This window comes from Propithecus coquereli, unplaced genomic scaffold, assembly GCF_000956105.1.
Source record: "Propithecus coquereli isolate 6110/MARCELLA unplaced genomic scaffold, Pcoq_1.0 Scaffold244, whole genome shotgun sequence".
Classification (NCBI taxonomy): domain Eukaryota; kingdom Metazoa; phylum Chordata; class Mammalia; order Primates; family Indriidae; genus Propithecus; species Propithecus coquereli.
The window spans coordinates 149,730-173,361 of record NW_012147997.1 but is presented as its reverse complement, the minus strand read 5'-3'; the positions used below and the strand labels follow the sequence as shown (position 1 = coordinate 173,361).

Below are 23,632 nucleotides of genomic sequence, written 5' to 3'. Positions count from 1 at the left end.
GAGAAACAGATATATAATTTCTCCTAAGTTGTCCTTATGAGTACAATTTCATTATTTTGTTTGAAGTTATGGCTTAACAAGTAAATAATTTGTGTGTGTGCCTAAGGAGACAGATTTATAATCTAGTAATTATTGTCTTTAAAATGTATTTATTTCTAAGCAGTTACAAAGTCTGAATAAAAATTTCTAATAAATATTTTGTTTCTATAAACATTTAAGTTATATGATAATGGAATCTTCTATAACATTCTCACATTTTTTCCTTCAAAAATACGTCATTTCAAAGTATCAAAACATAATTTTAAAGCATATTAGAAATTTTCAAATTCTTAGTATTTCACATCTACGTATAGTGTATCAGCTTTGATTTTTGCTCTTAAAACTAATACTGTGGAAGAAATGACTTTTTCTTTCTCTTAAAGCTTTATTGGACATTCATTGGGCAATTTAATAATCCGTTCAGTGCTTACAAGGCCAAGGTTTAAATGTTACCTCAACAAGCTTCATACCTTTCTATCTCTTTCTGGACCTCACCTTGGTACACTCTACAACAGCAGTGCTCTTGTTAATACAGGTAAAAAGTTTTATTGTTCTGTATAAAAAATGTGATGTTGGGGGAAATTTAAATATGTATTTAGTATTTTCTGGTGTTTATTTTCGAGCCAACTTGTCACATACTTGGAATTTCATGAAGCAAAAAATGTAGCTAATTTTCCATTTTGTTGTTTACATGAAATAAGTAGATAAAAGTCATTTCAGGAAATGATTATTCTCCTATTAAGATGGCATTTGTCAAGTCACAAGAGCATTTTTTTTCCTTTTTTCCATTAAACTCTAATTATTTTAGCTTATCATATAAATAAGCTATTTTGCCATTCCATTAGTTGAACAGATAACAAGTAAAGAACTGTATGTAATACATTATAAAGTTGTAAAATGTTTTATATAGAATGTTAACTCTTTATTTTGGTAATAATAAAGATATTATAAGAATATAATTTTTAAGAAATTAATTCAAAATTTCTAAAGAAGTTAAAATGAAAGTTAAGACCCTAATTTTGATTAGTATATTCTCATGGAGAAATATTTGATACTTGATGTGTCTTTTGTTTGACTTGATTTTTCCCTTAAATTTTAAAAAATGGTTTGTAATTTAGTCAATTGGTCACCATTGTGAGAATAAGTTAGATTTCATTCTGTCTCTTTTTATTATCCCTGAAATCCTTATTTCCATTTTCTTTTCCACTTCCTTTTATTGACAAACTGTACCATTTTCCTTTGTATCCCATTTCAAATTGGTGATTTCAAAGTACAGCCAGTTCTAGATTTTTACAGTTTCAAAAAGAGGGCATGAGAAAAGTGAAATTCTTTTTTTTTTTTTTTTTTTTTTTTTGAGACAGTGTCTCACTGTGTTGCCCGGGCTAAAGTGCCGTGGCGTCATCCTCGCTCACAGCAACCTCCAACTCCTGGGCTCAAGCAATCCTCCTGTCTCAGCCTCTCGAGTAGCTGGGACTACAGGCATGCGCCACCATGCCCGGCTAATTTTTTTCTATATATTTTTAGTTGTCCAATTAATTTCTTTCTATTTTTTTTTTTTTTTTTAATAGAGACGGGGTCTCGCTCTTGCTCAGGCTGGTTTTGAACTCCTGAGCTCAAACAATCCGCCCTCCTCGGCCTCCCAGAGAGCTAGGATTACAGGCGTGAGCCACCGCGCCCGGCCGGACGAAATTCTTAATAATACAAAATAGAACCCAACATGAATAGGATGCAGTAATTTGAATTTCTTTCTTCACTAAACTTTTTCCTAGATATGCTTCCAACTATCAGATTTAATCAATTAAAGGGTTTTTTTCCCCACTCTTTTCTTCCCCTGCTCCCCTCTATAATATTGGAAGCAATAAAAGTTGAAATGAATATTCCATAGTTTTCTAAACCAGTTTCAGAGTGATTTAAGATTTCATTCACTTAATTTCTTTAAGGGAAAGATACATTTAAATATGGGTTACCGATGATCTAAAAAAATACAATTAAATATAAAACAAATTATATTCAGCTATCATTAGAAAATACTAAACAATTTTTCATTCTAAGGGTTGGTCCTTTGGCACTTGGTCTGTCATAACTTATCTGTAATTATCTATAGACTGAAAACTCAGTGTTTAGGCATTTGGACCAACTACTGTGTTTGAAGTTTTTCTCCCTCTGCTTCTTTATAATTTGAACAAATATATCTAAAGTCACAGTTTTCCCATATTTGTTCTTCATATGCTATTATCTATTTTATTACTGAATGAGCTAGAAATAGCAAGCCTTCCATCAACCACTATTAATCCATAGTTAATCTATGCCATGTATGTTTATATGTTACCAGAACACAGAAAATTCTGCAAATATTATTTATTAGCCAACAAAAGTGCTAATTTGGGAGATGTTGTTTTCTTTAAATTAATGATCTTGGTATATGTTCCTATATATTTCCATTTATACTTATATATCACTCTCTAGGTCTCTGGTTTATGCAGAAATGGAAAAAATCAGGTTCACTTTTGCAACTGACATGTCGAGATCACTCAGACCCTCGCCAGACTTTTTTATATAAGCTTAGTAATAAAGCAGGTAAGTATATAGTTAACAGTTTAGAACACATGTACATGAAGACCTTTTCTAAAATTGACTTTTATCAAATAAATTATCAACATGTCTTTTCGGTGATTAAAAAAGTATCATTCTACTGTAATTTTTTAATGAAATGGCCCACTCACAACTAAGACTAAGCAGTTCATAAAGTACTTCTTTAGTTTTTTCATGATTATATTTCTCTTTTATGAGTTACATATCTACTTTGAAATTATCCTAAAAATTTTAGCATTTGTAATTCAGTGCCAGTTTTGTTAGTCTCCGTGTTCTAAGTAGTCTTCGGTATGTCCTTGCCCTCCTTTCCTAAGTGTCTCCCACCCCAGTGCTCAGCCCTTTTTATAAACTGCCACATGTTTTTCTGCCTCCCTATTCCAGGGCTATCAAACATTTCTGATAAATGTCAGAAACTAAACTGTTAGTAATTATTCCCTCTACAGTTCTCACTACTGGATGAATCTTGTTACTCATTTCTTATTAACTGATTACTGTATATATTCTTCATCTTGCATATATATTCAAGGCTTTTACAGCCTGAAGTCTCTAACTGCTCCTTTGCCATTCTTACCCTGTATAGATGATCTTACCTCTGACCTTACCATCTCCCCTGACTCATCTTCATACATCTTACCAGCATATTTTTTCCAGCATCCTTTGAAATCTCCATCTGAGGGAAACAGACTGCCTTCACCTTTACTTCCATCAAAAAATGCTATCTCTACTTCCTTCTCAAAGTAGAGACATAATTGAAACCTAGATTTTTCCCACCCGACCCCATCTCCCCTGCCCCCTGCCTATTGAGCAGAGTCCGGCAAACCTTTTCTTTAAAGGGCCAGATAGTATAATAAATATTTTGACTTTGCATACAATCTCTTTGCAACTACTTAACAATACTATTGTAGTATAAAAACAGCCACCGACAATATAGAAAAAAATGAGCATATGTTCCAAACAAATTTTATTTATTAATAAAAAGAGGGTTAAGCAGCCAGATCTCATAGGCCCTAGCTTGCTAACCCCTGATACAGAAGAAGTTCAGTTTTTTGTTTACTAAGAACCTATAGTAAGGGAAACAGTCCTCTTGCTTCCCATTTCCAATTGCAGTCATTACTCCTCCACTGTCATTTAAAACCACTTCCTTTGACACTTGTACCATCCAAGCTGTGCTTATCTTCTGTTCTTTAAAATGAACCCCTGGTCACTCCTTACATATTCAATGAGAATGAAAGACATTGACAAATGTTTATTACATGATTATGTTTGAGAAAAGATGCTGTTCTTGGATCTTAGTATACTTAATCCTAGAGTCATTTTTGGCAATTTGATGAGTCAGCCCTTTAGACGAGTCTTTAAACATTAAGCATTTCTCACCTCCAATGACCCTTCATATTCCACTCCACTTTGAACCCGTGCCCAAGACTACTCTCTACTCCCAGAATTTCAACCAGCATTCCATTCTGTTACTGCAATATCTTACCCTTCTTTTTCTCTCACTTCCTTATTCTCATCTGCTTTTTAGACTCATTTCAGATCCCTACTACATTTTGGAAAGTCTGCCCTGTCCTTGATGGTTTTACTCCCTCCTTGACCTGTCTCTGCCTCCATGAATTTTTGTCATTCGTGTGTTATTGCTCTTTGTTTTTCTATTCTAACCATCTAGCAAATCTGTATTACTGTTTCTATACCTGGACTGTTGAGCTCTTCCAGAAAGGATCACATAGACATACAGATTGATTATCACTGTAGATCCACAGGGTCCTTCTCTGTCTCTAATTAGCTTTTTATCTGTTCTCTTAGGAGCTTTTCCAATTTTTCACCTCCTTTCCTAAAACTACTACTGCTACCTTCACTTCTCACAAATGACTTGACTTTCTACTTTATCTTTGAAATTCAAGACCATCAGGCAAGAACATTTCTTTTATAAAAAAATTTTATTTATTTATTCATTCATTCATTCCTTTATTTATGAGATAGGATCTCACTCTGTCACGCACGCTCGAGTACAATGATGTGATCATTGCTCACTACAACCTCGAACTCCTGGGCTCAAGCAAAACTTCCTCAAGTAGCTGGGTTTATAGACATGAGCAACCATACCCAGCAAGAGCAAGAACTTTTCTACTTCCTTTCTTTCCACATGTAAACATTAGCATGCCTATGCTTTCCTTCTAGTTCAGTGAAAGATGTATCTTTTGTTCAAGAACAATTCCCCTCTCTCTGTCTTGGAACCCATTCCTTTTCATTAGTATCTTTAAACTCTCTCCCTTTTTTTTAATCCTTTAACATATAAAGTTATTCCTGTTTCTTTCATCTTTAGTAATAATAATGATAAATACCTCTCTTGATCAAATACTTCCTCATCTTTTTTTCACTCTTCAATTCCTTGCAATCTGATTTCTGTCCTCAGCACTCCACTGAAGCTTGCCAGATCCAGTGATCTCTTTTCTTCATTTGACCCTTAGGACGTTCAAAACTATCAAAAACTTTTCCTTGAAATACTTTCCTCCCTCCATTTCTGTAGTATCAACCTCTCCTGGTTTTCTTCCATCTTGGCTCTTCTTGTCTTTCTGTGTGGGCTCCTTTTCTTTCCTTGCCCCTTAAATATAGCCTCTGTCCTTTGCTCTTCTCACTCTACATTCTTTTTGTCTGCATCACTCCATATTCATCTTTGCAATTGGTAACTCAAATATATATTCCTAGCTCGTCCTCTGTGCTGTGCTCTAGACCTATATGTTCAGCTGCCTACTGAGCATCTGCGCTTGCATGTCTCACGGTTACCTCAAAATGCAGTGTTTCAGAGACCACATCTTCCCCCTCAGATTTACTTCTGAATTCCACATCTACGGGAATGGCACGACCATCTGTCTACCCAGCCAGAAACTTAGAAGTTTTTCTACACTCCTCTTTCTTACTTATACCCGCATGTTCTACTGAATTACCAAGTCCTAAAACATTCAGCCGCCTTAGTAGCTGATTGATGGTTGCTTCTCTTCCTCTTCTTTGCCACTGCCTTAGTTCAATCTTCATCACTTTTACTTAGATTCTTGCTGTAGCCTTCAAACTGATTACCTTGCCTCCTGTATACCCCCTTTACTGCAGTCTCACTTCCTCATTAGACAAAATGATCTTCTGAAAATTAAATCAGACCATACCTTTCATGCTCTTTGTGGTGTTTAAGATGAAGTTCAGATTCCATGGATAAGGATATGAAACGCTCCATAATCTGGTTCCTGATTCTCTTACTTTCTTTGTATCGTACTCTTCCCATATGCATACAACTTTTGCTCTAGTCATGCCATGCATGTTTTATGCCTCCTTGGATCCACCCATGCTTTTTCTACCCCCTCATTCCTCCTCATGTATTTACCCATTGTTTTAGAACTAATTCTCTTCATCTTCTGAAGTTATACTCTAATATCATGTGCTGTTTAAAGCTTTCCTTGGTGTTCTATCTGACTTAATGGTCCTCTACTGAGAGTACCCCATATATACCTTTATATCTCAAATCTTATGTCTGCAGGACTGACCTCATTAATGAATTTCAATCCTCATTTGCCTACTAGACATCTCAACTTACATATCAAAGTAAATATGTCTAAAACTGAACATACTGTCTTCTTTTGCTACCTCTTCTTTTGTCCTTTTTTTTAATGGTACTGTATTCTTTAAATTATTTGTTTGAAACACCTTAGGGTCATCTTTGATTGAGCCTACTTCTTTGCCTCCCATGTCCCAAGATTGTTACTATTATCTATGAATTCTCATAGCATTATATATGAACTTCTTTTACCATACTCATTATAGTTTATCTCATTTCAGTTATTTTTATGTCTTAACCTCCTTTTCTTAAGCAGGATGTGTCATGACAACTGTTTGCCATTTCCACTTACAGCAGTATTTACTATAGTTCTTCCCAGTAGGTGTTCGGTATCCACCTATTGAATCAGTGAATGAATTGATGAGTGATCTTTTTTTTTTTTTTTTTTTTTTTGAGACAGAGTCTCACTGTGTTGCCTGGGGTAGAGTGCCGTGGCGTCATCCTAGCTCACAGCAACCTCAAACTCCTGGGCTCAAGCGATCCTCCTGCCTCAGCCTCCCGAGTAGCTGGGACTACAGGCATGCGCCACCATGCCTGGCTAATTTTTTCTGTATGTTTTTAGTTGTCCAATTAATTTCTTTCTAATTTTAGTAGAGATGGGGTCTCGCTCTTTCTCAGGCTGGTTTCGAACTCCTGAGCTCAAACAATCCACCCGCCTTGGCCTCCCAGAGAGCTAGGATTACAGGCGTGAGCCACCGCGCCCGGCCGATAAGTGATCTTTTAACTATTGTTTTCAGTATCCAAAAACGGTTCAAACATTGTATAGTAAGATGTCAGTCTAACCCATATATTCAGTGACTGGTAGTTTCAAGTCTGTTTAAACATGTAAACTTAAGCCCTAGTCTTTTAAATCTGTTTTTATCCTCATTCCTATCACCTGTGTCCTCCATCCTACTCTTGAAACATTTGATGTGAACACTGGATAGACTTAGTTATTGAAAATAGCACTTCTTTTGAGTCCTATTTTAGCTTTTTCAGGATCCTGCCTTAAATGTTCTTAATATGAGAAAGATTTAGGAATGATTATTACATGTATTATCTGTTATTAGAATCAGTGAAAGAAAAGGTTTTTTATAGGTTGGGTTTTAGGATTTTGTTTGTAAGGATCCAAAGCAACAATGATAAGTTCCTTATAGTGTACAGAAATATATACTTGGTTGTAAAATTACAAGATATTCCTACAAAATTACATATAGCATATACTTCCCATGTGAAAGAACTTACCGACACTAGCTAGAACCATTGTGTGGAGCTGTGGAGTTTATACTATTGCTACTAACAGGAAATATGTGAAAGACAAACTGAACATAAATGTTCCCTGTGTATTTATACTGCATTATACAAAGGAAAATTTAATGAGCAATAGTAATATTAGCAGCATAAGAATATCAAAACAGAAAAGAAAGTATAACTGTAAAATTTTGCAATATACATTCTATAATCCATGGCCTTCCACATCTGAACAGATATTTGTGTAACTAAATTTATAAGCATTAATAGGAGTGAGTATATCTTTTGTACTTGCGTTATTTCCCGAGGATTACCTAATATTTTTCCTTTTAAGTTATTAATTTATTATTTGCTTTATAATACTTGAGAAGACTTTATGTCCCCTCTAGTTGTACTAGCCTAAAACTGGTTGAGAGCCAAACTCTGGTGTCACACATAGATATTAGTTATATTTCAAACACTGACTAGATTACTTAATTTAAATAAACTCAGTTTCCTTACTGATAAAAATTAGAATAGTATCTACTTCACAAGATTATTAAAAGGATGAAATGAGATAATGCAGTAAAGTGATTAGCATTCTGTAGAGAAAATAACTTGTTAAACATTAGATGGTAAAAATAGCCTTAAGTGAAGAAGTGCCTGAACTAAAGTAGTATACTAGTATTATAGATTACAGAAATTGACTTTCACATGAACAATAGATATCTATTTTTTAGATATCTATATTAGGAAATTTTTTTAACAGAACTCTTAAGAGACAGCTGAACTAAGTATCAATATTATTTGTTATAAAATTATTCTGACTTATTAAAATTGTTTTTATGTTTTAAGATTTCTATTTGTACTCAGATATGAGTTTATTAGTATACACCTGAATTAAATTAATATCTGTATTGAAAAATAACATTAAAGAATACTGTTTTCTAATCACAACTAATGCATTGGTTAGTAGTAAACTATTAGAAAAATAATAATAGCTAACACACATGTAGCACTTACCATATTCTAGATACCATTTAAGCACATTATACATACTAGTTTATTTAACCTTCTGGGGTAGGATCATTGCCCTCATTTTGCAAATGAGGACACTGAAGCCCAGAGAGGTTGAGTGATTTTCCTGAGGTCATTAAAGCTAGTAAGTGATCATGCATGGTTCAGAGCATGTCACATTAAGCCAATGATGTGTATTTTCAAAAACTTAAGAAGCTACTTCTAAAAGCACTTTTAAATATTAGTAAATATTCATCAATTGATTTTAAAATTATTTTGTTATGGGTCTTGAAGCAAGTCTCTCTTGAACTGTTTTTTTTTCCTTTGTATGGGGGGTCATCTAGTGAATCGTGAGAAGTGAGTAGTCAATTCCCAGGAAGTTGCTAGACCTATATATATACATGTAATTACTTTATTCACAAAATAGAAATAATACAGGTTCATATCAAAAACATAAGTAAATAAAACAGGAAAATATAGAACAAGGGAAAAGAACACTTAACCAACATGCTATCCTAAGTGTTTTAAAACAATAGAAAGTGATCATTTTTCGTTTATATTTTATTGTGCTAAAGCTACAAAGTCTGGGAATCCCTGGTCTGATTATTGCTTCAGTTTCTTCTGAATGGCCAATTCCCATTTTCTTGTAAAAAGCCTAAAATTGCTCATCTAAATCAAAATCCAGCCTTTTGCCCTTTTCTCTTTTTTATTTAAGCAAAGCCTCCCCTCTGAATCTTTCTTTTAAAACAGTCTTTTTGTCTACAACATATCATTAGTTAATAGCTTTCCTTAGTTGAAAGCTATTCATTTTTGTAAAATGAAGAAAGCATTTTAAAAGCCTAAAATAATTTGTGTGATTTCTAAAACAATGGAGAAATACTATATTTTTTATAAAAATCATATATTTATTAAGTGTGAAATTGTCTTCTGTTAAAAGGAAATTTTTTTTTATTAAGACATTACAATTATAAATATTCATTAAGTTTTTACAGCAATTTATGACCAAAAAAACCTATGGCATTCTACAAATTGCTGATAGAATGTGTAAATAATTTGCACGTGGTATAGTAGCATCACAGCATTTGAACAGGGAGGGGAAAAAAAGAAGGCAAAGGAGCTAGAGCAATGTGGAAAGTAGTATGTATGATATACGGATTAGGGGACACCAGTGTTGAGGTAGACAAGATTACTAGAGCAGAGAAAGGATCATGGACACTCTGGCATTCCATAATGAGGGATATTCCAAAATAGCCAAATAAGAATCTATTCATTACTGGAATTTCAAAAACAAAATATCCTTATTTTAAGATCTTCCTAAAAACACCTGCTTAGAATCACTTTACCAGCTGTTGAGTTGACAAAAGTATTTAATATAATGATTAAAGAAGTCTCCTGCTGTGCTACTATGTCACAAGATAATCTTTTTTTCCAGAAAACTGCAGAGGGGTTCAATAATGGTATCACTTTTAATTTGTAAATAATATTTTATTTTGTTTCTGAAAGTGTGAAAAAGAATCACCATCAGTTAACATTATTTTAGATACATTTCAAATGTATTTAAAATAAATGACTAAAAGTATGAATAGTTTAATATTGTTTAGAATATATCAATTTAAAAAACACAGGGTTTTCTCAACCTCAGCACTATTGACATTCTGTGCTGGATAATTCTTTGTTTTCAGAGGTTGTCGTGTGCATTGTAGGATGCTTAGTAGCATCCCTGGCCTCTACCCACCAGATGCCAGTAGCACTCACACCCTTCCACCCCCAGCTAAGACAACCAAAAATATCTTCAGACACTGCTAAATGTTCCTTGAGCCACAAAATCACCAGTTTAGAATCACTGCTTTAGCCAATTCTGGAGGGTAAACATAAAATGACTCAATATGAATTACATAAAAACTCATTAGAATTTTCAGAACAAATGAGTAGCCAAAAATATCACGAAGACTAAGATTATAAAGATGAAAGCTGCCATTAAGGTATTCATACAAAAATCATATTATTATGTAGTCCAGAGAAATATTTAAAATTTCCTTTAATCTTTTTATTGGTAATCCTGTAAAGTAAAATACTTAGAAATTTTTCTAGTTTAAGCATCTCATTCTATAAATGGGGAAATCTTATCACTTTCCAAAGTTAAAGAAAACTGTTTAACAAAGAATTAGCCACTTCAGGGGCTTGGTGAAGTGTTAACTCATAGGTTAGTTAACTAGGTTGTCTTTTAGCAGGTGGAATTAAGATGGGCACAAAGATGAACCTAGAATGTAAGGCTCCCAAAATAAAGACTTCAGATATTCTTGTTAGCTGGACTTCAACTCAGATGAAGTACTGTGGTAATTCCTACCAGCATTGTGACTCTGGGGCCTGCCATGCTTCACTTCGAGTTTTGCCTTCTCTAGCCAACACTGCTAGACAAGGAATTGAAACAAAAAGATTCAAAAAGAGCCATAGTCTATTTAACTAGCTTGGTTCTTGACTAATGTAACAACTAACGAGATTCTTGACAAACCTTATATGCTAAAGCACAATATTAGTGTTAATACATTTTTGTTGAAAAACTATTTTTAAAAACTGATTACTAAGTGTAAAATGCATTTTAAAAGTACAGTACAGGCCAGGCGCGGTGGCTCACACCTGTAATCCTAGCTCTCTGGGAGGCCAAGGCGGGCGGATTGTTTGAGCTCAGGAGTTCGAAACCAGCCTGAGCAAGAGCGAGACCCCGTCTCTACTAAAAATACAAAGAAATTAATCGGACAACTAAAAACACATAGAAAAAATTAGCCGGGCCTGGTGGCGCATGCCTGTAGTCCCAGCTACTCGGGAGGCTGAGGCAGGAGGATCACTTGAGCCCAGGAGTTTGAGGTTGCTGTGAGCTAGGCTGATGCCATGGCACTCTAGCCCAGACAACAGAGTAAGACTCTGTCTCAAAAATAAAATAAAGGCCGGGCGTGGTGGCTCACGCCTGTAATCCTAGCTCTCTGGGAGGCCGAGGCGGGCGGATTGTTTGAGCTCAGGAGTTCGAAAACAGCCTAAGCAAGAGCGAGACCCTGTCTCTACTAAAAATAAAAAGAAATTAATTGGACAACTAAAAATACATAGAAAAAAATATTAGCCGGGCATGGTGGTGCATGCCTGTAGTCCCAGCTACTCGGGAGGCTGAGGCAGAAGGATTGCTTGAGCCCAGGAGTTTGAGGTTGCTGTGAGCTAGGATGACGCCACGGCACTCTATCCCGGGCAACAGAGTGAGACTCTGTCTCAAAAAAATAAATAAATAAATAAAATAAAATAGTATTGTCTTAGGAATCACATTTAAAAATAGGACATAGTGTATTTATATCATTATCAGAATTTTTTATTTTATTTGTTTCATCATCATAGAATCTGAGAGTAAAAGGGTATCTTAGAAAGAGTATCTTTGACTAATCTTTATTGACTCTGCATACCTCAACTAAGCTGCCTCAATGTGAGGAGCCATAGACACTTCCTTCAAGGAGCTCAGTCTCAAGTAGTAATTCTCAACCTGAGTGTCGTTTCTCTAGAGAAGTACATCAAAATCTTGCAAAGAGCTGTTTTGGAAAGTATTTAATCTTATTTGGAAAAAATATAATGCCTATTCTTATAATATAAATATAGAAATAAAGCTTTTTAAAATCTTGATCAGTGGCAAGCTTATGAAGAAGTTACAGTGATCATATAATCTGGCAAATACATAATTAATTCATAGCACATACATTTGGAGGTGGCATAATGTATACTCATAACAACCAAACAGAAAAAAAAAAGGCAAAAGATAAGAGGCAGTTACCAGAAAAAAATACAGAAGGCCAGTAAACTTAGAAGCTTTTTCAACCCTATTTGTAATCAGGGAAATGTACATATGAACAATAACTTAATCATTCTCACCCATTAGTTTGGTAAAATTAAAAAGATGATATCCAGTATTGGGAAATGTGTGAGTAATAAGAAACCTTTATATTCTCTAATGGTAGAAGGAGAAATTTTATGATCTTTTTAAAGAGTACGTTTATCAGAATTTAAAGAATGCAGTCAGCAATTCCACTTTAAGAATTTTTCCTACCAAAATATCACACAGTTTAAGTAAAGGCTGTTCATTGCAGTCTTTTGTTTTGCTTTTTTTATTTCCCTTCCCCTCTGAAATGGAATGGACCTAAAGGTTGCTCAATAGGGAAATAGGAGATATACTAAAATTTAATCACAGAAATTCCATGTAGTTGTTAAAAGAATGAGGTACATATATTTGTACAAACATAAAAAGATTTCCCCAAAATATTAAGTGAAAAAACCAAGACACAAAATAGTATATATAAAAATACTATAATCCCAATTATATGTTAAAAATTAAAAATAAAAAGTCTTGTGTGTGCCAAGGAAGGAGTTTGCAATGATACACAGACATACCTCGGAAATATTGCAAGTTGGGTTCCAAACCACTGCAATAAAGGGAGTCACGTGTATTTCTTGGTTTTCCGTGCATATAAAAGTTATGTTTACACTCTATGGTAGTCTGTTAAGTGTGCAATAATAATATGTCTAAACAATGTGCATACCTTAATTAAAAATACATTATTACCTTAAAACTGGTAGTAATATCAGAGCTGTCAGCATGTCATAATCGTTTTGCTGGCGGAAAGTCTTGCCTCAGCATTGATGGCTACAGACTGATCAGGGTAGGGTGATGGTTGCTAAAGGTTGGGGAGGCTGTGGCAGTTTCTTAAAATAAGACAACAATGAGGTTTGCCGCATCAATTGACTCTTCCTTTCACAAAAGATTTCTGTGTAGAGCGATGCTGTTTGATAGCATTTTACCCACAGCAGAATTTCTTTTAAAATTGGAGTCACTCGTCTCCAACCCTGCCACCGCTTTATCAGCTAAGTTTGTATACTATTTTAAATCCTTGATTATCATTTCAACAATGTTCATACCATCTTCACCAATAGATTCTATCTCAAGAACCCACTTTTTTTGTTCATCCATAAGAAGCAATTCCTCATCTTTTCAAGGTTTATCATAAGATTGCAACAATTAAGTCAACGTCTTTAGGCTCCACTTCTAGTTGTCTGTTTCCACCACAGCTGCAGTTAGTTGTCTTGAACCCTTCAAAGTCATTCAAGAGCATTTCAATCAGTTTCTTCCAAACTTCTATTCATGTTTTTATTCTGACCTCCTCCTATGAGTCACAAATGTTCTTAACGCCATCTGGAATGGTGCATCCTTTCCAGAAGGTTTTCAATTTATTTTGATCCACATCCATCAGAGGAATTACTGCCTATGGCAGCTATAGCTTTATGAATTATTTCTTAAATAATAAGACCCGAAAGTCAAAATTACTCCTTGATCCATGGGCTGCAGAATGGATGTTGTGTTAGCAGGCATGAAAACAACATTAATCTCTTTGTACATCTCCATCAGAGTTCTTGGGTGACTAGGTACATTGTCAATGAACAACAATATTTTGAAAGGAATCTTTTTTTTTTGAGCAGTAGGTCTTGACAGTGGACTTTAAATATTTAGTAAATCATGCTGTAAACAGCTGTACTGTTAATATCCCTGCTTTGTTCTAATTATACAGCACAGGCAGAGTAGATTTAGCATAATTCTTAAAGGTCCTAGGGTTTTCAAAATAGTAAATGAATATTAGCTTCAGCTTCAAATCACCAGCTGCATTAGCCCCCAACAAGAGAATCAGTCTGTCCTTTCAAGCTTTGAGGCCAGGCATTGATTTCTCTCTAGCTATGAAAGTCCTGGATTCCAATAGAAGGCTGTTTTGTCTTGATTAGGAATCTGTTGTTTACTGAGGCCACCTTCATCAGTGATCTTAGCTAGATCTTCTGGATAATTTGCTGCAGCTTCTGCATCAGCACTTGCTGCTTCACTTCCCACTTACAAGTTACGGAGACAGCTTCTTTCCTTAAACCTCATGAAGCTAGCAACCTCTGCTGGCTTCAGACTTTTCTTCTGCAGCTTCCTCACCTCTCTCGGCCTTCACAAAATTGAAGAGAGTTAGGGCCTTGCTCTGGATTAGGCTTTAGTTTAAGGGAATATTGTGGCTGGTTTGAGCTTCTGTCCAGACCACTACAACTTCTCCATACCAACAATAACACTGTTTTACTTCCTTATCATTCATGTGTTCACTGGAGTAGCAATTTTAATTTTGTTCAAGAACTTTTCCTTTGCTTTCACAACTTGACTGTTTGGGGCAAGAGACCTGGTCTTCATTTGGCCTATCTTAGCTTTCAACATTCCTTCCTCACTAAGCTTAATCACTTCTAGGTTTTGATTTAAAGTGAGAGACTTGTGACCTTTCCTTTCAGTTAACACTGAAAGGGCCATTGTAGGGTTATTAATCAGTCTAATTTCAATAGCTTTGTGTCTCAGGGAATTAGGCCTGAGGAGAGGGAGAGAGATGGGGAATGGCTGGCTGGTAGAGTAGTCAGAACACAAACATTTATGGATTAAGTTTGCCATCTAACATAGGTGAGGTTCATGGTGGCACCCCAAGACAATTACTATAGTACCATCAAAGATTGCTAATCACAAATCATAACAGATATAATAATAATGAAAAAGTTTAAAATATTTCAAGAATTACCAAAATGTGACAGGTAGACACAAAGTGAATACATGCTGTTGGAAAAATGCACCCATAGACTTGCTTGAAGCAGGTTGCCACAAATCTTTGTTTAAAAAAAAGTAATATATGTGAAGTGCAATAAAGCAAAGCACAATAAAATGAAGTATGCCTTTCCTTATGATAGCTGACCAAAAATTAAAGATATGCCTATATAAAACTATGATAGTTTTATAAATGTGGTATTTGAAAAAGGTAAACATTCTAAATATACAATCTTCTCTAATGAAAACAATACTAATATCTGGTAAAATGATATGTTGCTGTGAATTTTCAGAAATAACAGACATCAGTGAAATTTTATACTCATGCATTTTATATAAATAATCCAAATACACACAAGAGTCTGGTTTCTGCTTATGATAAGAAACCCTTTGAAAAAACCCTTGTTAAAAATGCCATAAAATGAATCACAATAATACAAGGTATGCCTGTACACAACTGTTAGCTGTGTCTCTTAGCTGTGTCCTTGATGAATGAGGGGACAGGTAAGAGGAGGTGGTAAAGGAGGAATCCTTAAAGACTATTTTTTAGAGTAAGGAAAACCAACCAATAAAACTGCTTCAATTCTAAAAATAAAAAGGGGGGAGTGGGTAAGCACAGTTGTATGTCACCTATCCAGAACTCTTGAGAAACAGGCATTTTAGGAGCCACTAACAGAATTATTGAAAGTGTAACCTATTAAGTGGTTAGTCAGTCAGCATGTATTTGAGAGCCTACTGTGTGTCTGACAGTAAACACCAGTATATTTTTATTTTTTGTTATTAGAGAAAAATTAGTTACTGTACGTATTTCTTTCCTTAAATACAGAGTACTAAAAATAGTTTAACACAATCTTTCCCAACCTTTTTCACATCAGGACATTAATAGCAGATAATTATATTTTTAAAGCACACTAGGGTAGGCTATTGTGAGGTAAATGAACCAGTGAACCACCCAAGTTGCTCCCCAGCAAAAGGGACTAGTGTGGGGACTTCCATCCTACTCAGTCATCTGAGAATGCTAAGGGGATCAATTTCTGGATCCACCCATAATTGTACACCATAGGAAATTCTCTTTTAACCTGTTGATTTGTTTGTAGTCATTAACATGAGTCTCCATGCTGCACTGAAATACAGTAATTTCTCAGGGATAGGGCATTTTAACCCTGAACAATTCAGTCTGTGCATCCCCAGGCCAGTGTGTCCTTCCCTCTCAACTAGACTGTGTCTTAACTTGGGTAAGCTCCTCATTACCACCAAACGTTAGGCCCAGATTTTGAAGTTACAGACTACTTACCTAAATTGAGTGGGAGCCAAATATTGATTGTTCTTGAGGAAAGACATAGGCTTTATAGTTTAAAAAATATTTGGAGGCCAATATTGATCATTTTTGAGGAAAGACATAGATTTTATAGTTTAAAAACTTAATCTAAGACATTAGCTAAGACAATTCAAAGGTAGGGTCACTTTTTGATCCCTTCCAGAAGTATTGCATAATTTAAATTTTATAATGGATGTGAAATTCTAAAGGTTATAATGAAATCCTTTTTTTTACAAAAAAGAAGCAATTAAAATAGATTAAAATTCTTCCAAAAAATTGAAACTTGATTTGAGAACAGCATATAAAATAAAATGTTCAGGAAAGAAATTTAGAAATAGTGAGACAAGAAAGTGGAGAATTACAGTAAGAAGAGAATGAAACATTACACAGATGGAGCAAGCAAAACTTTGATGACTTATTAAATATGAGGGAATTAGAAATTAAAAATGACCAATGTTTCTTATTTTACTAGAATAATAATAGGCTTATAGAATAAACAAGTCAAGATAGCAAGCACAATTTTGAAAATAGAATTTAATGTTAGGAATGGTGAATGTTAAAGTGATACAAAGTCACGTCAAGTTATCTGGCAAGAGAAACAGGCCAGAAATTCAGATGTGGGAATCAGATATAAAAACAATAATTGAAAACAGAGGGATAGATGAGTTATCTAAAGAAAAAGTGTCATACGTGCCTTAAAATAAGATAAGTTTTTTTCTCTCCCCAAATTATCTATCATAAAAGAAGGAGCTGCCTTATATTCAAATTGCTTACAAAATCACTAATATAAGGTAATCTCTCAGTTACTTTATTTTTTACTTGCTTGGAAAAGACATACTGTATTGTATTTTGGATGTAAATTCAGGCTACCTGACAGAATAAAAATTCTCAGATGAAGCCTGAGAATTGAACAATTGATTTTTAGCAATGTCCAGGTCATTGGTGATCTTGAAAGAACAATTTCACAGAGTAATGAGGAAGAAAGACTTCTTAAAGTAGGTTCAGTAGAGACTAGGAGGAAAAGAATAGAAAGCAGGTACATGGAGAACTCTTGAAGAATTTTTCTGTAAAGCATGCCAAGAAATGGGTTAGTGATTACAGAGGAATATACGGTTCAGGGACAAGTTTATTGATTGATTTTTTTTTTTAAGATGGGAAATATCATACTGTTTTGTATACTAGCAAGAATCATCAATACAAAAAAGAAAATCTATGATACAAGAGTGAGGGAACAACTACTAGAGTCATGTCCTTAAATAGGAGAGGTTGGGACTGAGTATGCACATGAAAGGGCTGGCCTTAGGTGGAAGAATGGGCCGTTCATCAGTAGGAAAAAGAGCAAAGGTAGAACGTGAAGGTACAACAGGTTGGTATTTGTTAAGGTGGGATTATGTGGAAATTCTCTTTTGATTTTTCTTTATTCTCAACGAAATAGGAAGCAAGACCATAAACTGAGAGTGAAGAGGGGGTAGAAGGTGCTGGCAGTTTGAGGGAAAATAGTCATTTAGGAGAATATAATATAAAAATGAATATTGTTAAGCAAGGCTGCCACAGGCTGAGCAATGCATAGCTCCAAGGAGTGTTATTTATGTAGAATATGATATAAATGGCAGTCCTGGAGTTGTATGATACAGTAGACCTTTATGGAGAACACAAATACATACATTTTAGGTATATGAAAAAGCCAATTGTGCTAATGTTCTATGACTGGTTTTGTGCATCTTGGGATAAAATTTTAGTAATGGTATCATATTCAAGATTCAGAAAGTACAATGTCTAAAACATCTTAAATACAGGTGAATATGACGAACTGTGGGACGGTGGTTTTCACATTTTTTGCTTGTTTATCCCTTAAAAAAATTTTTAAAGTGTATATACCCCCTTGTGTAATTTTAGAATGACACCTAAAAATTTTTTTCTGTAAGTTTAAATAGTTGCAAAGGATGTATTTTCTGGCGTATTGAGTAGTATATATGTGCTTTAATTATATTTTCATAAAAATATAAAGTTTCAGCTCATTTTATTGGAGTTACAGATTTAGGTCATTCAATTTATGGGAAATGTGTGCTGTAAAATCCGATTGGCAAGGCCATTTCTCATTGTGAAACAATCAGCCAAATCAAACTTAATTTTTGTCAGAAAAAGTTAGACTTCATATTTTGCTTGGTTCCATCAGAGACTTTTATACCCTAGGGCCATACACCTTAATAAGATCTGAAATAGACTGGGGAAATATCTTTCTCTTGTAAAGTGGGAGAAGGGCAAGTCATTTTTAGAAAGAGCTCATATGGAGGTTAGGATCTAGAAATCAATTTTCTTAAAGCTATACATGCCTGTCTACACCACGGAGAGTGTTAGATTATCCCAGGGTAAATGTACACCACCAGTTTGAAGACCTGTACTGTAGGACACATAAATGATTCCCAAAGTAGGGCTAATGATGATGAAGACATTAGTGTCAAAGGATGCCAAAAGTGGAATGAATTTGTTTCATGAAATGTGAGATGGGAAAAAAAATCATTTTTAAATTATTTTTATAAAATATTTTAAATATGTATATGCAATTGATTAATTTATATTGTAGACATTTGATTATTTCATTTATTTGCCAAGGATTGTATGCATTTAAATTGTCACCCAAAAAAAGTGGTTTTGTCTCACTGGGAAAAAGGAAGGATGGCCTTATTTTTCGCATAGATGTTATCATACAGTCTCACCTGGCTGTGTGTGGGTCCATACTCTTCTCAAGATGAGGATCCTTGAGTTCCAGGGGAGAAAGTGAATGTCTACAGAGGCCTCCTACATTCAGGATCCACAGTAGACTCCCACAATTGGCCTGTCTCTGAGAATCTGAATTTCCAGCGGGCATAAAGTATCCAAATTTTACTCTGGAACATGCCAGCACAGAATTTCATACACTACACACCCTGTTGATTTGTATCTTATTTAGTAGTCACATAAATTTTTTCTATTTACTAGTCTAAGCCAAATGGTAAAATTAGAACATTATCAGTGCTAAAAACATGAAGAACATGGTTTCAATACTTCATTGAGTTAATTAACCAAATATCTCAAGGTCCTAACCCCTAAATATATGTGGCTTACTAAAAAATAGAATCAGAGGAACCTGATAAAAATCTGTGGATGGATCACAAAACCCATAATTATCATTGAAAAATAAAACCATATGTCCTCCTGACATCATACTCAAATAAGGAGAAAATATGAATAATATTAGGTATCATAAATGAAAACTTAAAGTCAGCTTTAAATGATTTCATATGGATTGTTTTGTATTTATGGATGACTGTAATTTTGTTTCATTGGAAGTATTTCTAAATAGTGATGAATACCCTCTGGAAGGTAAGAATACTCTTCCTAGAGAACATTAATATTTAGTTTGTCCCCTGCTCCACACCACCAAGCAGCAGTCCTCGCTCTCACTCAGTGCAAACACATATTTCTCATATCTGCATAAAGACTGCGTATAGTGAAGCTGGTTTTTCGTAGAGAATATTTAGAAATTTGGAGAAAGGATTCCATAAGGTATTTAAAAAGTCATAAACTTTGTACTGCTGAGGGAGTAAATATTTTCTGGTCATTTAATATTATACTAATAAGTTGTTTTAAATCTAGTTAACTATTACATTATAATTCATTATTTTCTATTCACAGGGCTTCATTATTTCAAAAATGTTGTGCTGGTGGGATCTCTACAGGATCGCTATGTTCCTTATCACTCTGCCCGCATTGAAATGTGTAAAACAGCTTTAAAGGACAAACAGTCAGGTAATTAAATAAGTTAAAAGTATGTGAAAGAGTTATATCTATTAATGAGATTTTTCTCAAATCTTTCTTGTAATCACTTTCTCTCTTCTCTTACCCTTCTCTTTCCTTTTTCTTCCTTTTCTGCCCACTGATATTAACAGCTATCCTTCGACCATTTCTTCTTTTCTTTCTCTCCTGCCACATAAGCTGTCTTTACCAATGAAGTAGTTCTTTTATCTAATTACAAATAGATACATTTTGCTGCCTCATAAGTAATTCATACTTTGACTTCCTCTGGATTATTGGGATTGGTGATTGTGGTAATGATCATGCTGCACATTTTGTCATATCTCATTTTTAAGCAAAGATGGCACAAGAACTTAACCCCTGTTTACTGAGAGTGAGGTGATAAAGATTTTATTTGTTTATTCTTTTGTCATTTATGAATAACAAAAGAAATTTAAATCATAGCTATTTGGAGCCGGAAGGATACTTGAGTGCTGTGTGCTCGTTTTGTAACTGAGGCCCAGAGATACTAAGTGGCTTGATCCAAAGTCACTGACAGTTAATTGCAGACTTAGGGCAAGAACCTGGTTCTCCTACCTCTCAATAATGCCTCAGTTCCTTTTTTGGAGTGAGGCTGATTTTTAATCTCTTGATCCTTTGCTTTTTCCGCATCATGACAGTGAACAGCTCCTTAAGGCAGGAATTCTTTTAAGCACATTTGTATTTTCAGTGCCTAGCATGGTGCTTGGCACATAGTAGGTATTCCATTTATTTAACAAATGCTTATTGTACATTTGTGACATTGGAATAACCTTTTTTTAACTTCTGTACTAGCAAAGGCTAGACTTAAGGGAAAAATTCAGAAGAGGTTTAACCTTCAGATGGGTAGCTGAAACTAGATAAACATCCTTTGTTTTTAGCAGTGAGAGATTTTGTGCCCCTGAGGGATGGGAAATCTCATGAAGACAAGTTTGGACTTCTTCCTATGTAAACGTATTTTTAAAATAGCATGGAACCAGAAACCCAACTTGACTCACAATGAAAACTAAGAGGAGAGGTGGGAGTAAAAAGTTTTTCTAATGAATTTATATGATATCAGTCTTTCTCTTAAACACCTCTCTCTTCTTTCTCTGATTGTGCTTCTGTATACTCTTTCCTTCTTGTCATTCCTCAGGGCTGCATCTACCTCTCCTCTGAAATATAGTATCTACCTCTCTAAAATGCATAGGTTCCATGGACATGTTAGTATTCATCTATTAGTGATATAGTAGTGTGTAAGCATTATAAACAATATTTTGCCCCTTGTAAGGCAGTTTGTACATTTATGTGTATGTATTCTAATCTTTATCTTTTATGCTTAGCATGAGCTCAATAAATCCATTGTAACAATTAACCAAAAAGAGGTAAAGAGGAACACAACTTTGAATTAAAAGTAGAACCAAATATTAAATAAACCTTCAGACAAAAAAAATAAAAAGATTTTGTTTGTCCTTTGAGCCAAGCTCACATTGTTCTTCTGACTACAGGAAGTTGCTATTCTTTCTTAAAATAATTTGGAAATGTTGACTGCTGTAAAAACATTTTTCAAATACTTGCTGTAGACTAAAGTTTATAATTTTGCCTTATCAAAATGTCTCACCATGGCTAGCTTATTTTCATAATGGTTTAATGAGTTATAAGTAACTTAACATTGAAGAAAACTATTTGCTTTGTTATATACATTGCTTTGAGTTAAAAATATCAAATTGACAAGAATAATATATAATAAATTTATTTTCACTTGGCTAGATAAATAATGTGATTACTTATATTTTCTATTAATATAAACATTCTAAAAATGATAGCTGAAGAAAAATAAAACCTTTTAAAAGACATTTTTCTGCTTTCTATAGAAATAATGTAACTAAATTTTATAAATTACATGAAACTTGATATATAATTTTTTTCAGTTACTTATATGAATTAATTTTCCTTTTTTTCATTTGTTCCATAGGACAGATCTATTCAGAGATGATCCACAATTTGCTTCGCCCAGTTCTGCAAAACAAGGACTGTAATTTGATTCGATACAATGTCATCAATGCATTGCCCAATACAGCCGATTCACTCATTGGGAGAGCTGCACATATAGCTGTTCTTGATTCAGAAATATTTTTAGAGAAATTCTTTCTGGTTGCTGCCCTCAAGTATTTCCAATAGGATGAAAGCATTCTTAGAGACTGGAAAATTACCTCATTCAACAATGATTCAAATAATGTATTATATTAAAATGTAGATGCTGATAAGTTCTAAGAAATATTTATACCTTTTATATGGAAGATGATTTATATCATCCATATTTAGAGCTTTTTAAACATCAACTTTACTTTCTAGGTAATGTGGCTGTGCAATATTTTTTTAATTTTATCTTTTTACTTTTCTATTACTTTTTCATATATTTTGCTACCTAATTATTTCAGTGAAACTTTAAGCCCATATGTATGTCTGATTGGTTATTATTGGCTTTCCACAATCTTTACATCAGACTACATTATATTAAAGGCCGTTATTGCTAGAATAGCATGGGATTTTAAATTTTCTAGTATTGGGGTATTATTTAGTTAATTATAAATTTTACTTTTAACATTTTACTGTGTTTTAACTGGAAATAAAATTATGGCTGCTACAATATATTTTTTGAAATCAACTTCTTTAGACCTGAAATATACCTTTATCATATTATCAAACCAGGCAGTTCATATATGACAATGTTATAAAAGTTTTCTATAAAATCATTACTGTTGCTATTAAACATGTCATGCCTATTAAAATATATTTTCTACTGGTGATTTCAACATTATTTCTCATATTGACTTTTATTACTGGAAATTTTCATGTTCATGTTAGCAGCATATAAAGATTTTTGAATGTTTGAATGCCCTCTGCCTTGATTTGGTTGGAATCTTGCTAAATTGGTAATGTTGCTTGAACTTTGTGACTACATTTCTTTAACTTTTTTCATGGACTTCCTTATATGTACATAATAATTAAATGTTAAAATTTATGAAATACTTTTATGAATCTAAATAATTTTTAAATATTGTTAAAATTTTTTGAACTAAAAAGTAATGTAAATAAAATAATTCATATTTAAAATGCAACAAAATAATTAAATTTACATGTCTAATGATACAGATGCAAATGTTTTTGATATATGGAGATGTTGAGTGTTTTGACTTTACTAAAAAGGTGCTGAATAGCATTAAATTCACTATTTTCCTTTTCTGTTTACTTGTGAAAATAATGCACTAAGGGTGGATAGAAGTTCTGTTTGCATTCACCAATTTTGATGGACACAGGTTTTTTGTAAGTATGTGTATAATTGATGCATGTTTATTTTTAGCGTTGTATTATTGCCCCTGGTGTTAATAAATGAACAAACGACTATCTGGAGGAAGAGCTAAAA

General features: G+C 33.9%; 1 protein-coding gene across 1 annotated transcript in view; it reads left to right on the top strand.

The window, feature by feature from the left end:
- The window catches only part of FAM135A (family with sequence similarity 135, member A), a 65,731-nt gene extending 42,099 nt beyond the window's left edge, over window positions 1–23,632 (top strand). The window contains exons 9-12 of the mRNA XM_012646518.1: window positions 423–574; window positions 2,506–2,616; window positions 20,089–20,202; window positions 22,181–23,632. Coding sequence (XP_012501972.1) covers window positions 423–574; window positions 2,506–2,616; window positions 20,089–20,202; window positions 22,181–22,386 — 583 coding nt within the window. The 3' untranslated portion in view covers window positions 22,387–23,632. The remainder of the gene's footprint in view (window positions 1–422; window positions 575–2,505; window positions 2,617–20,088; window positions 20,203–22,180) is intronic.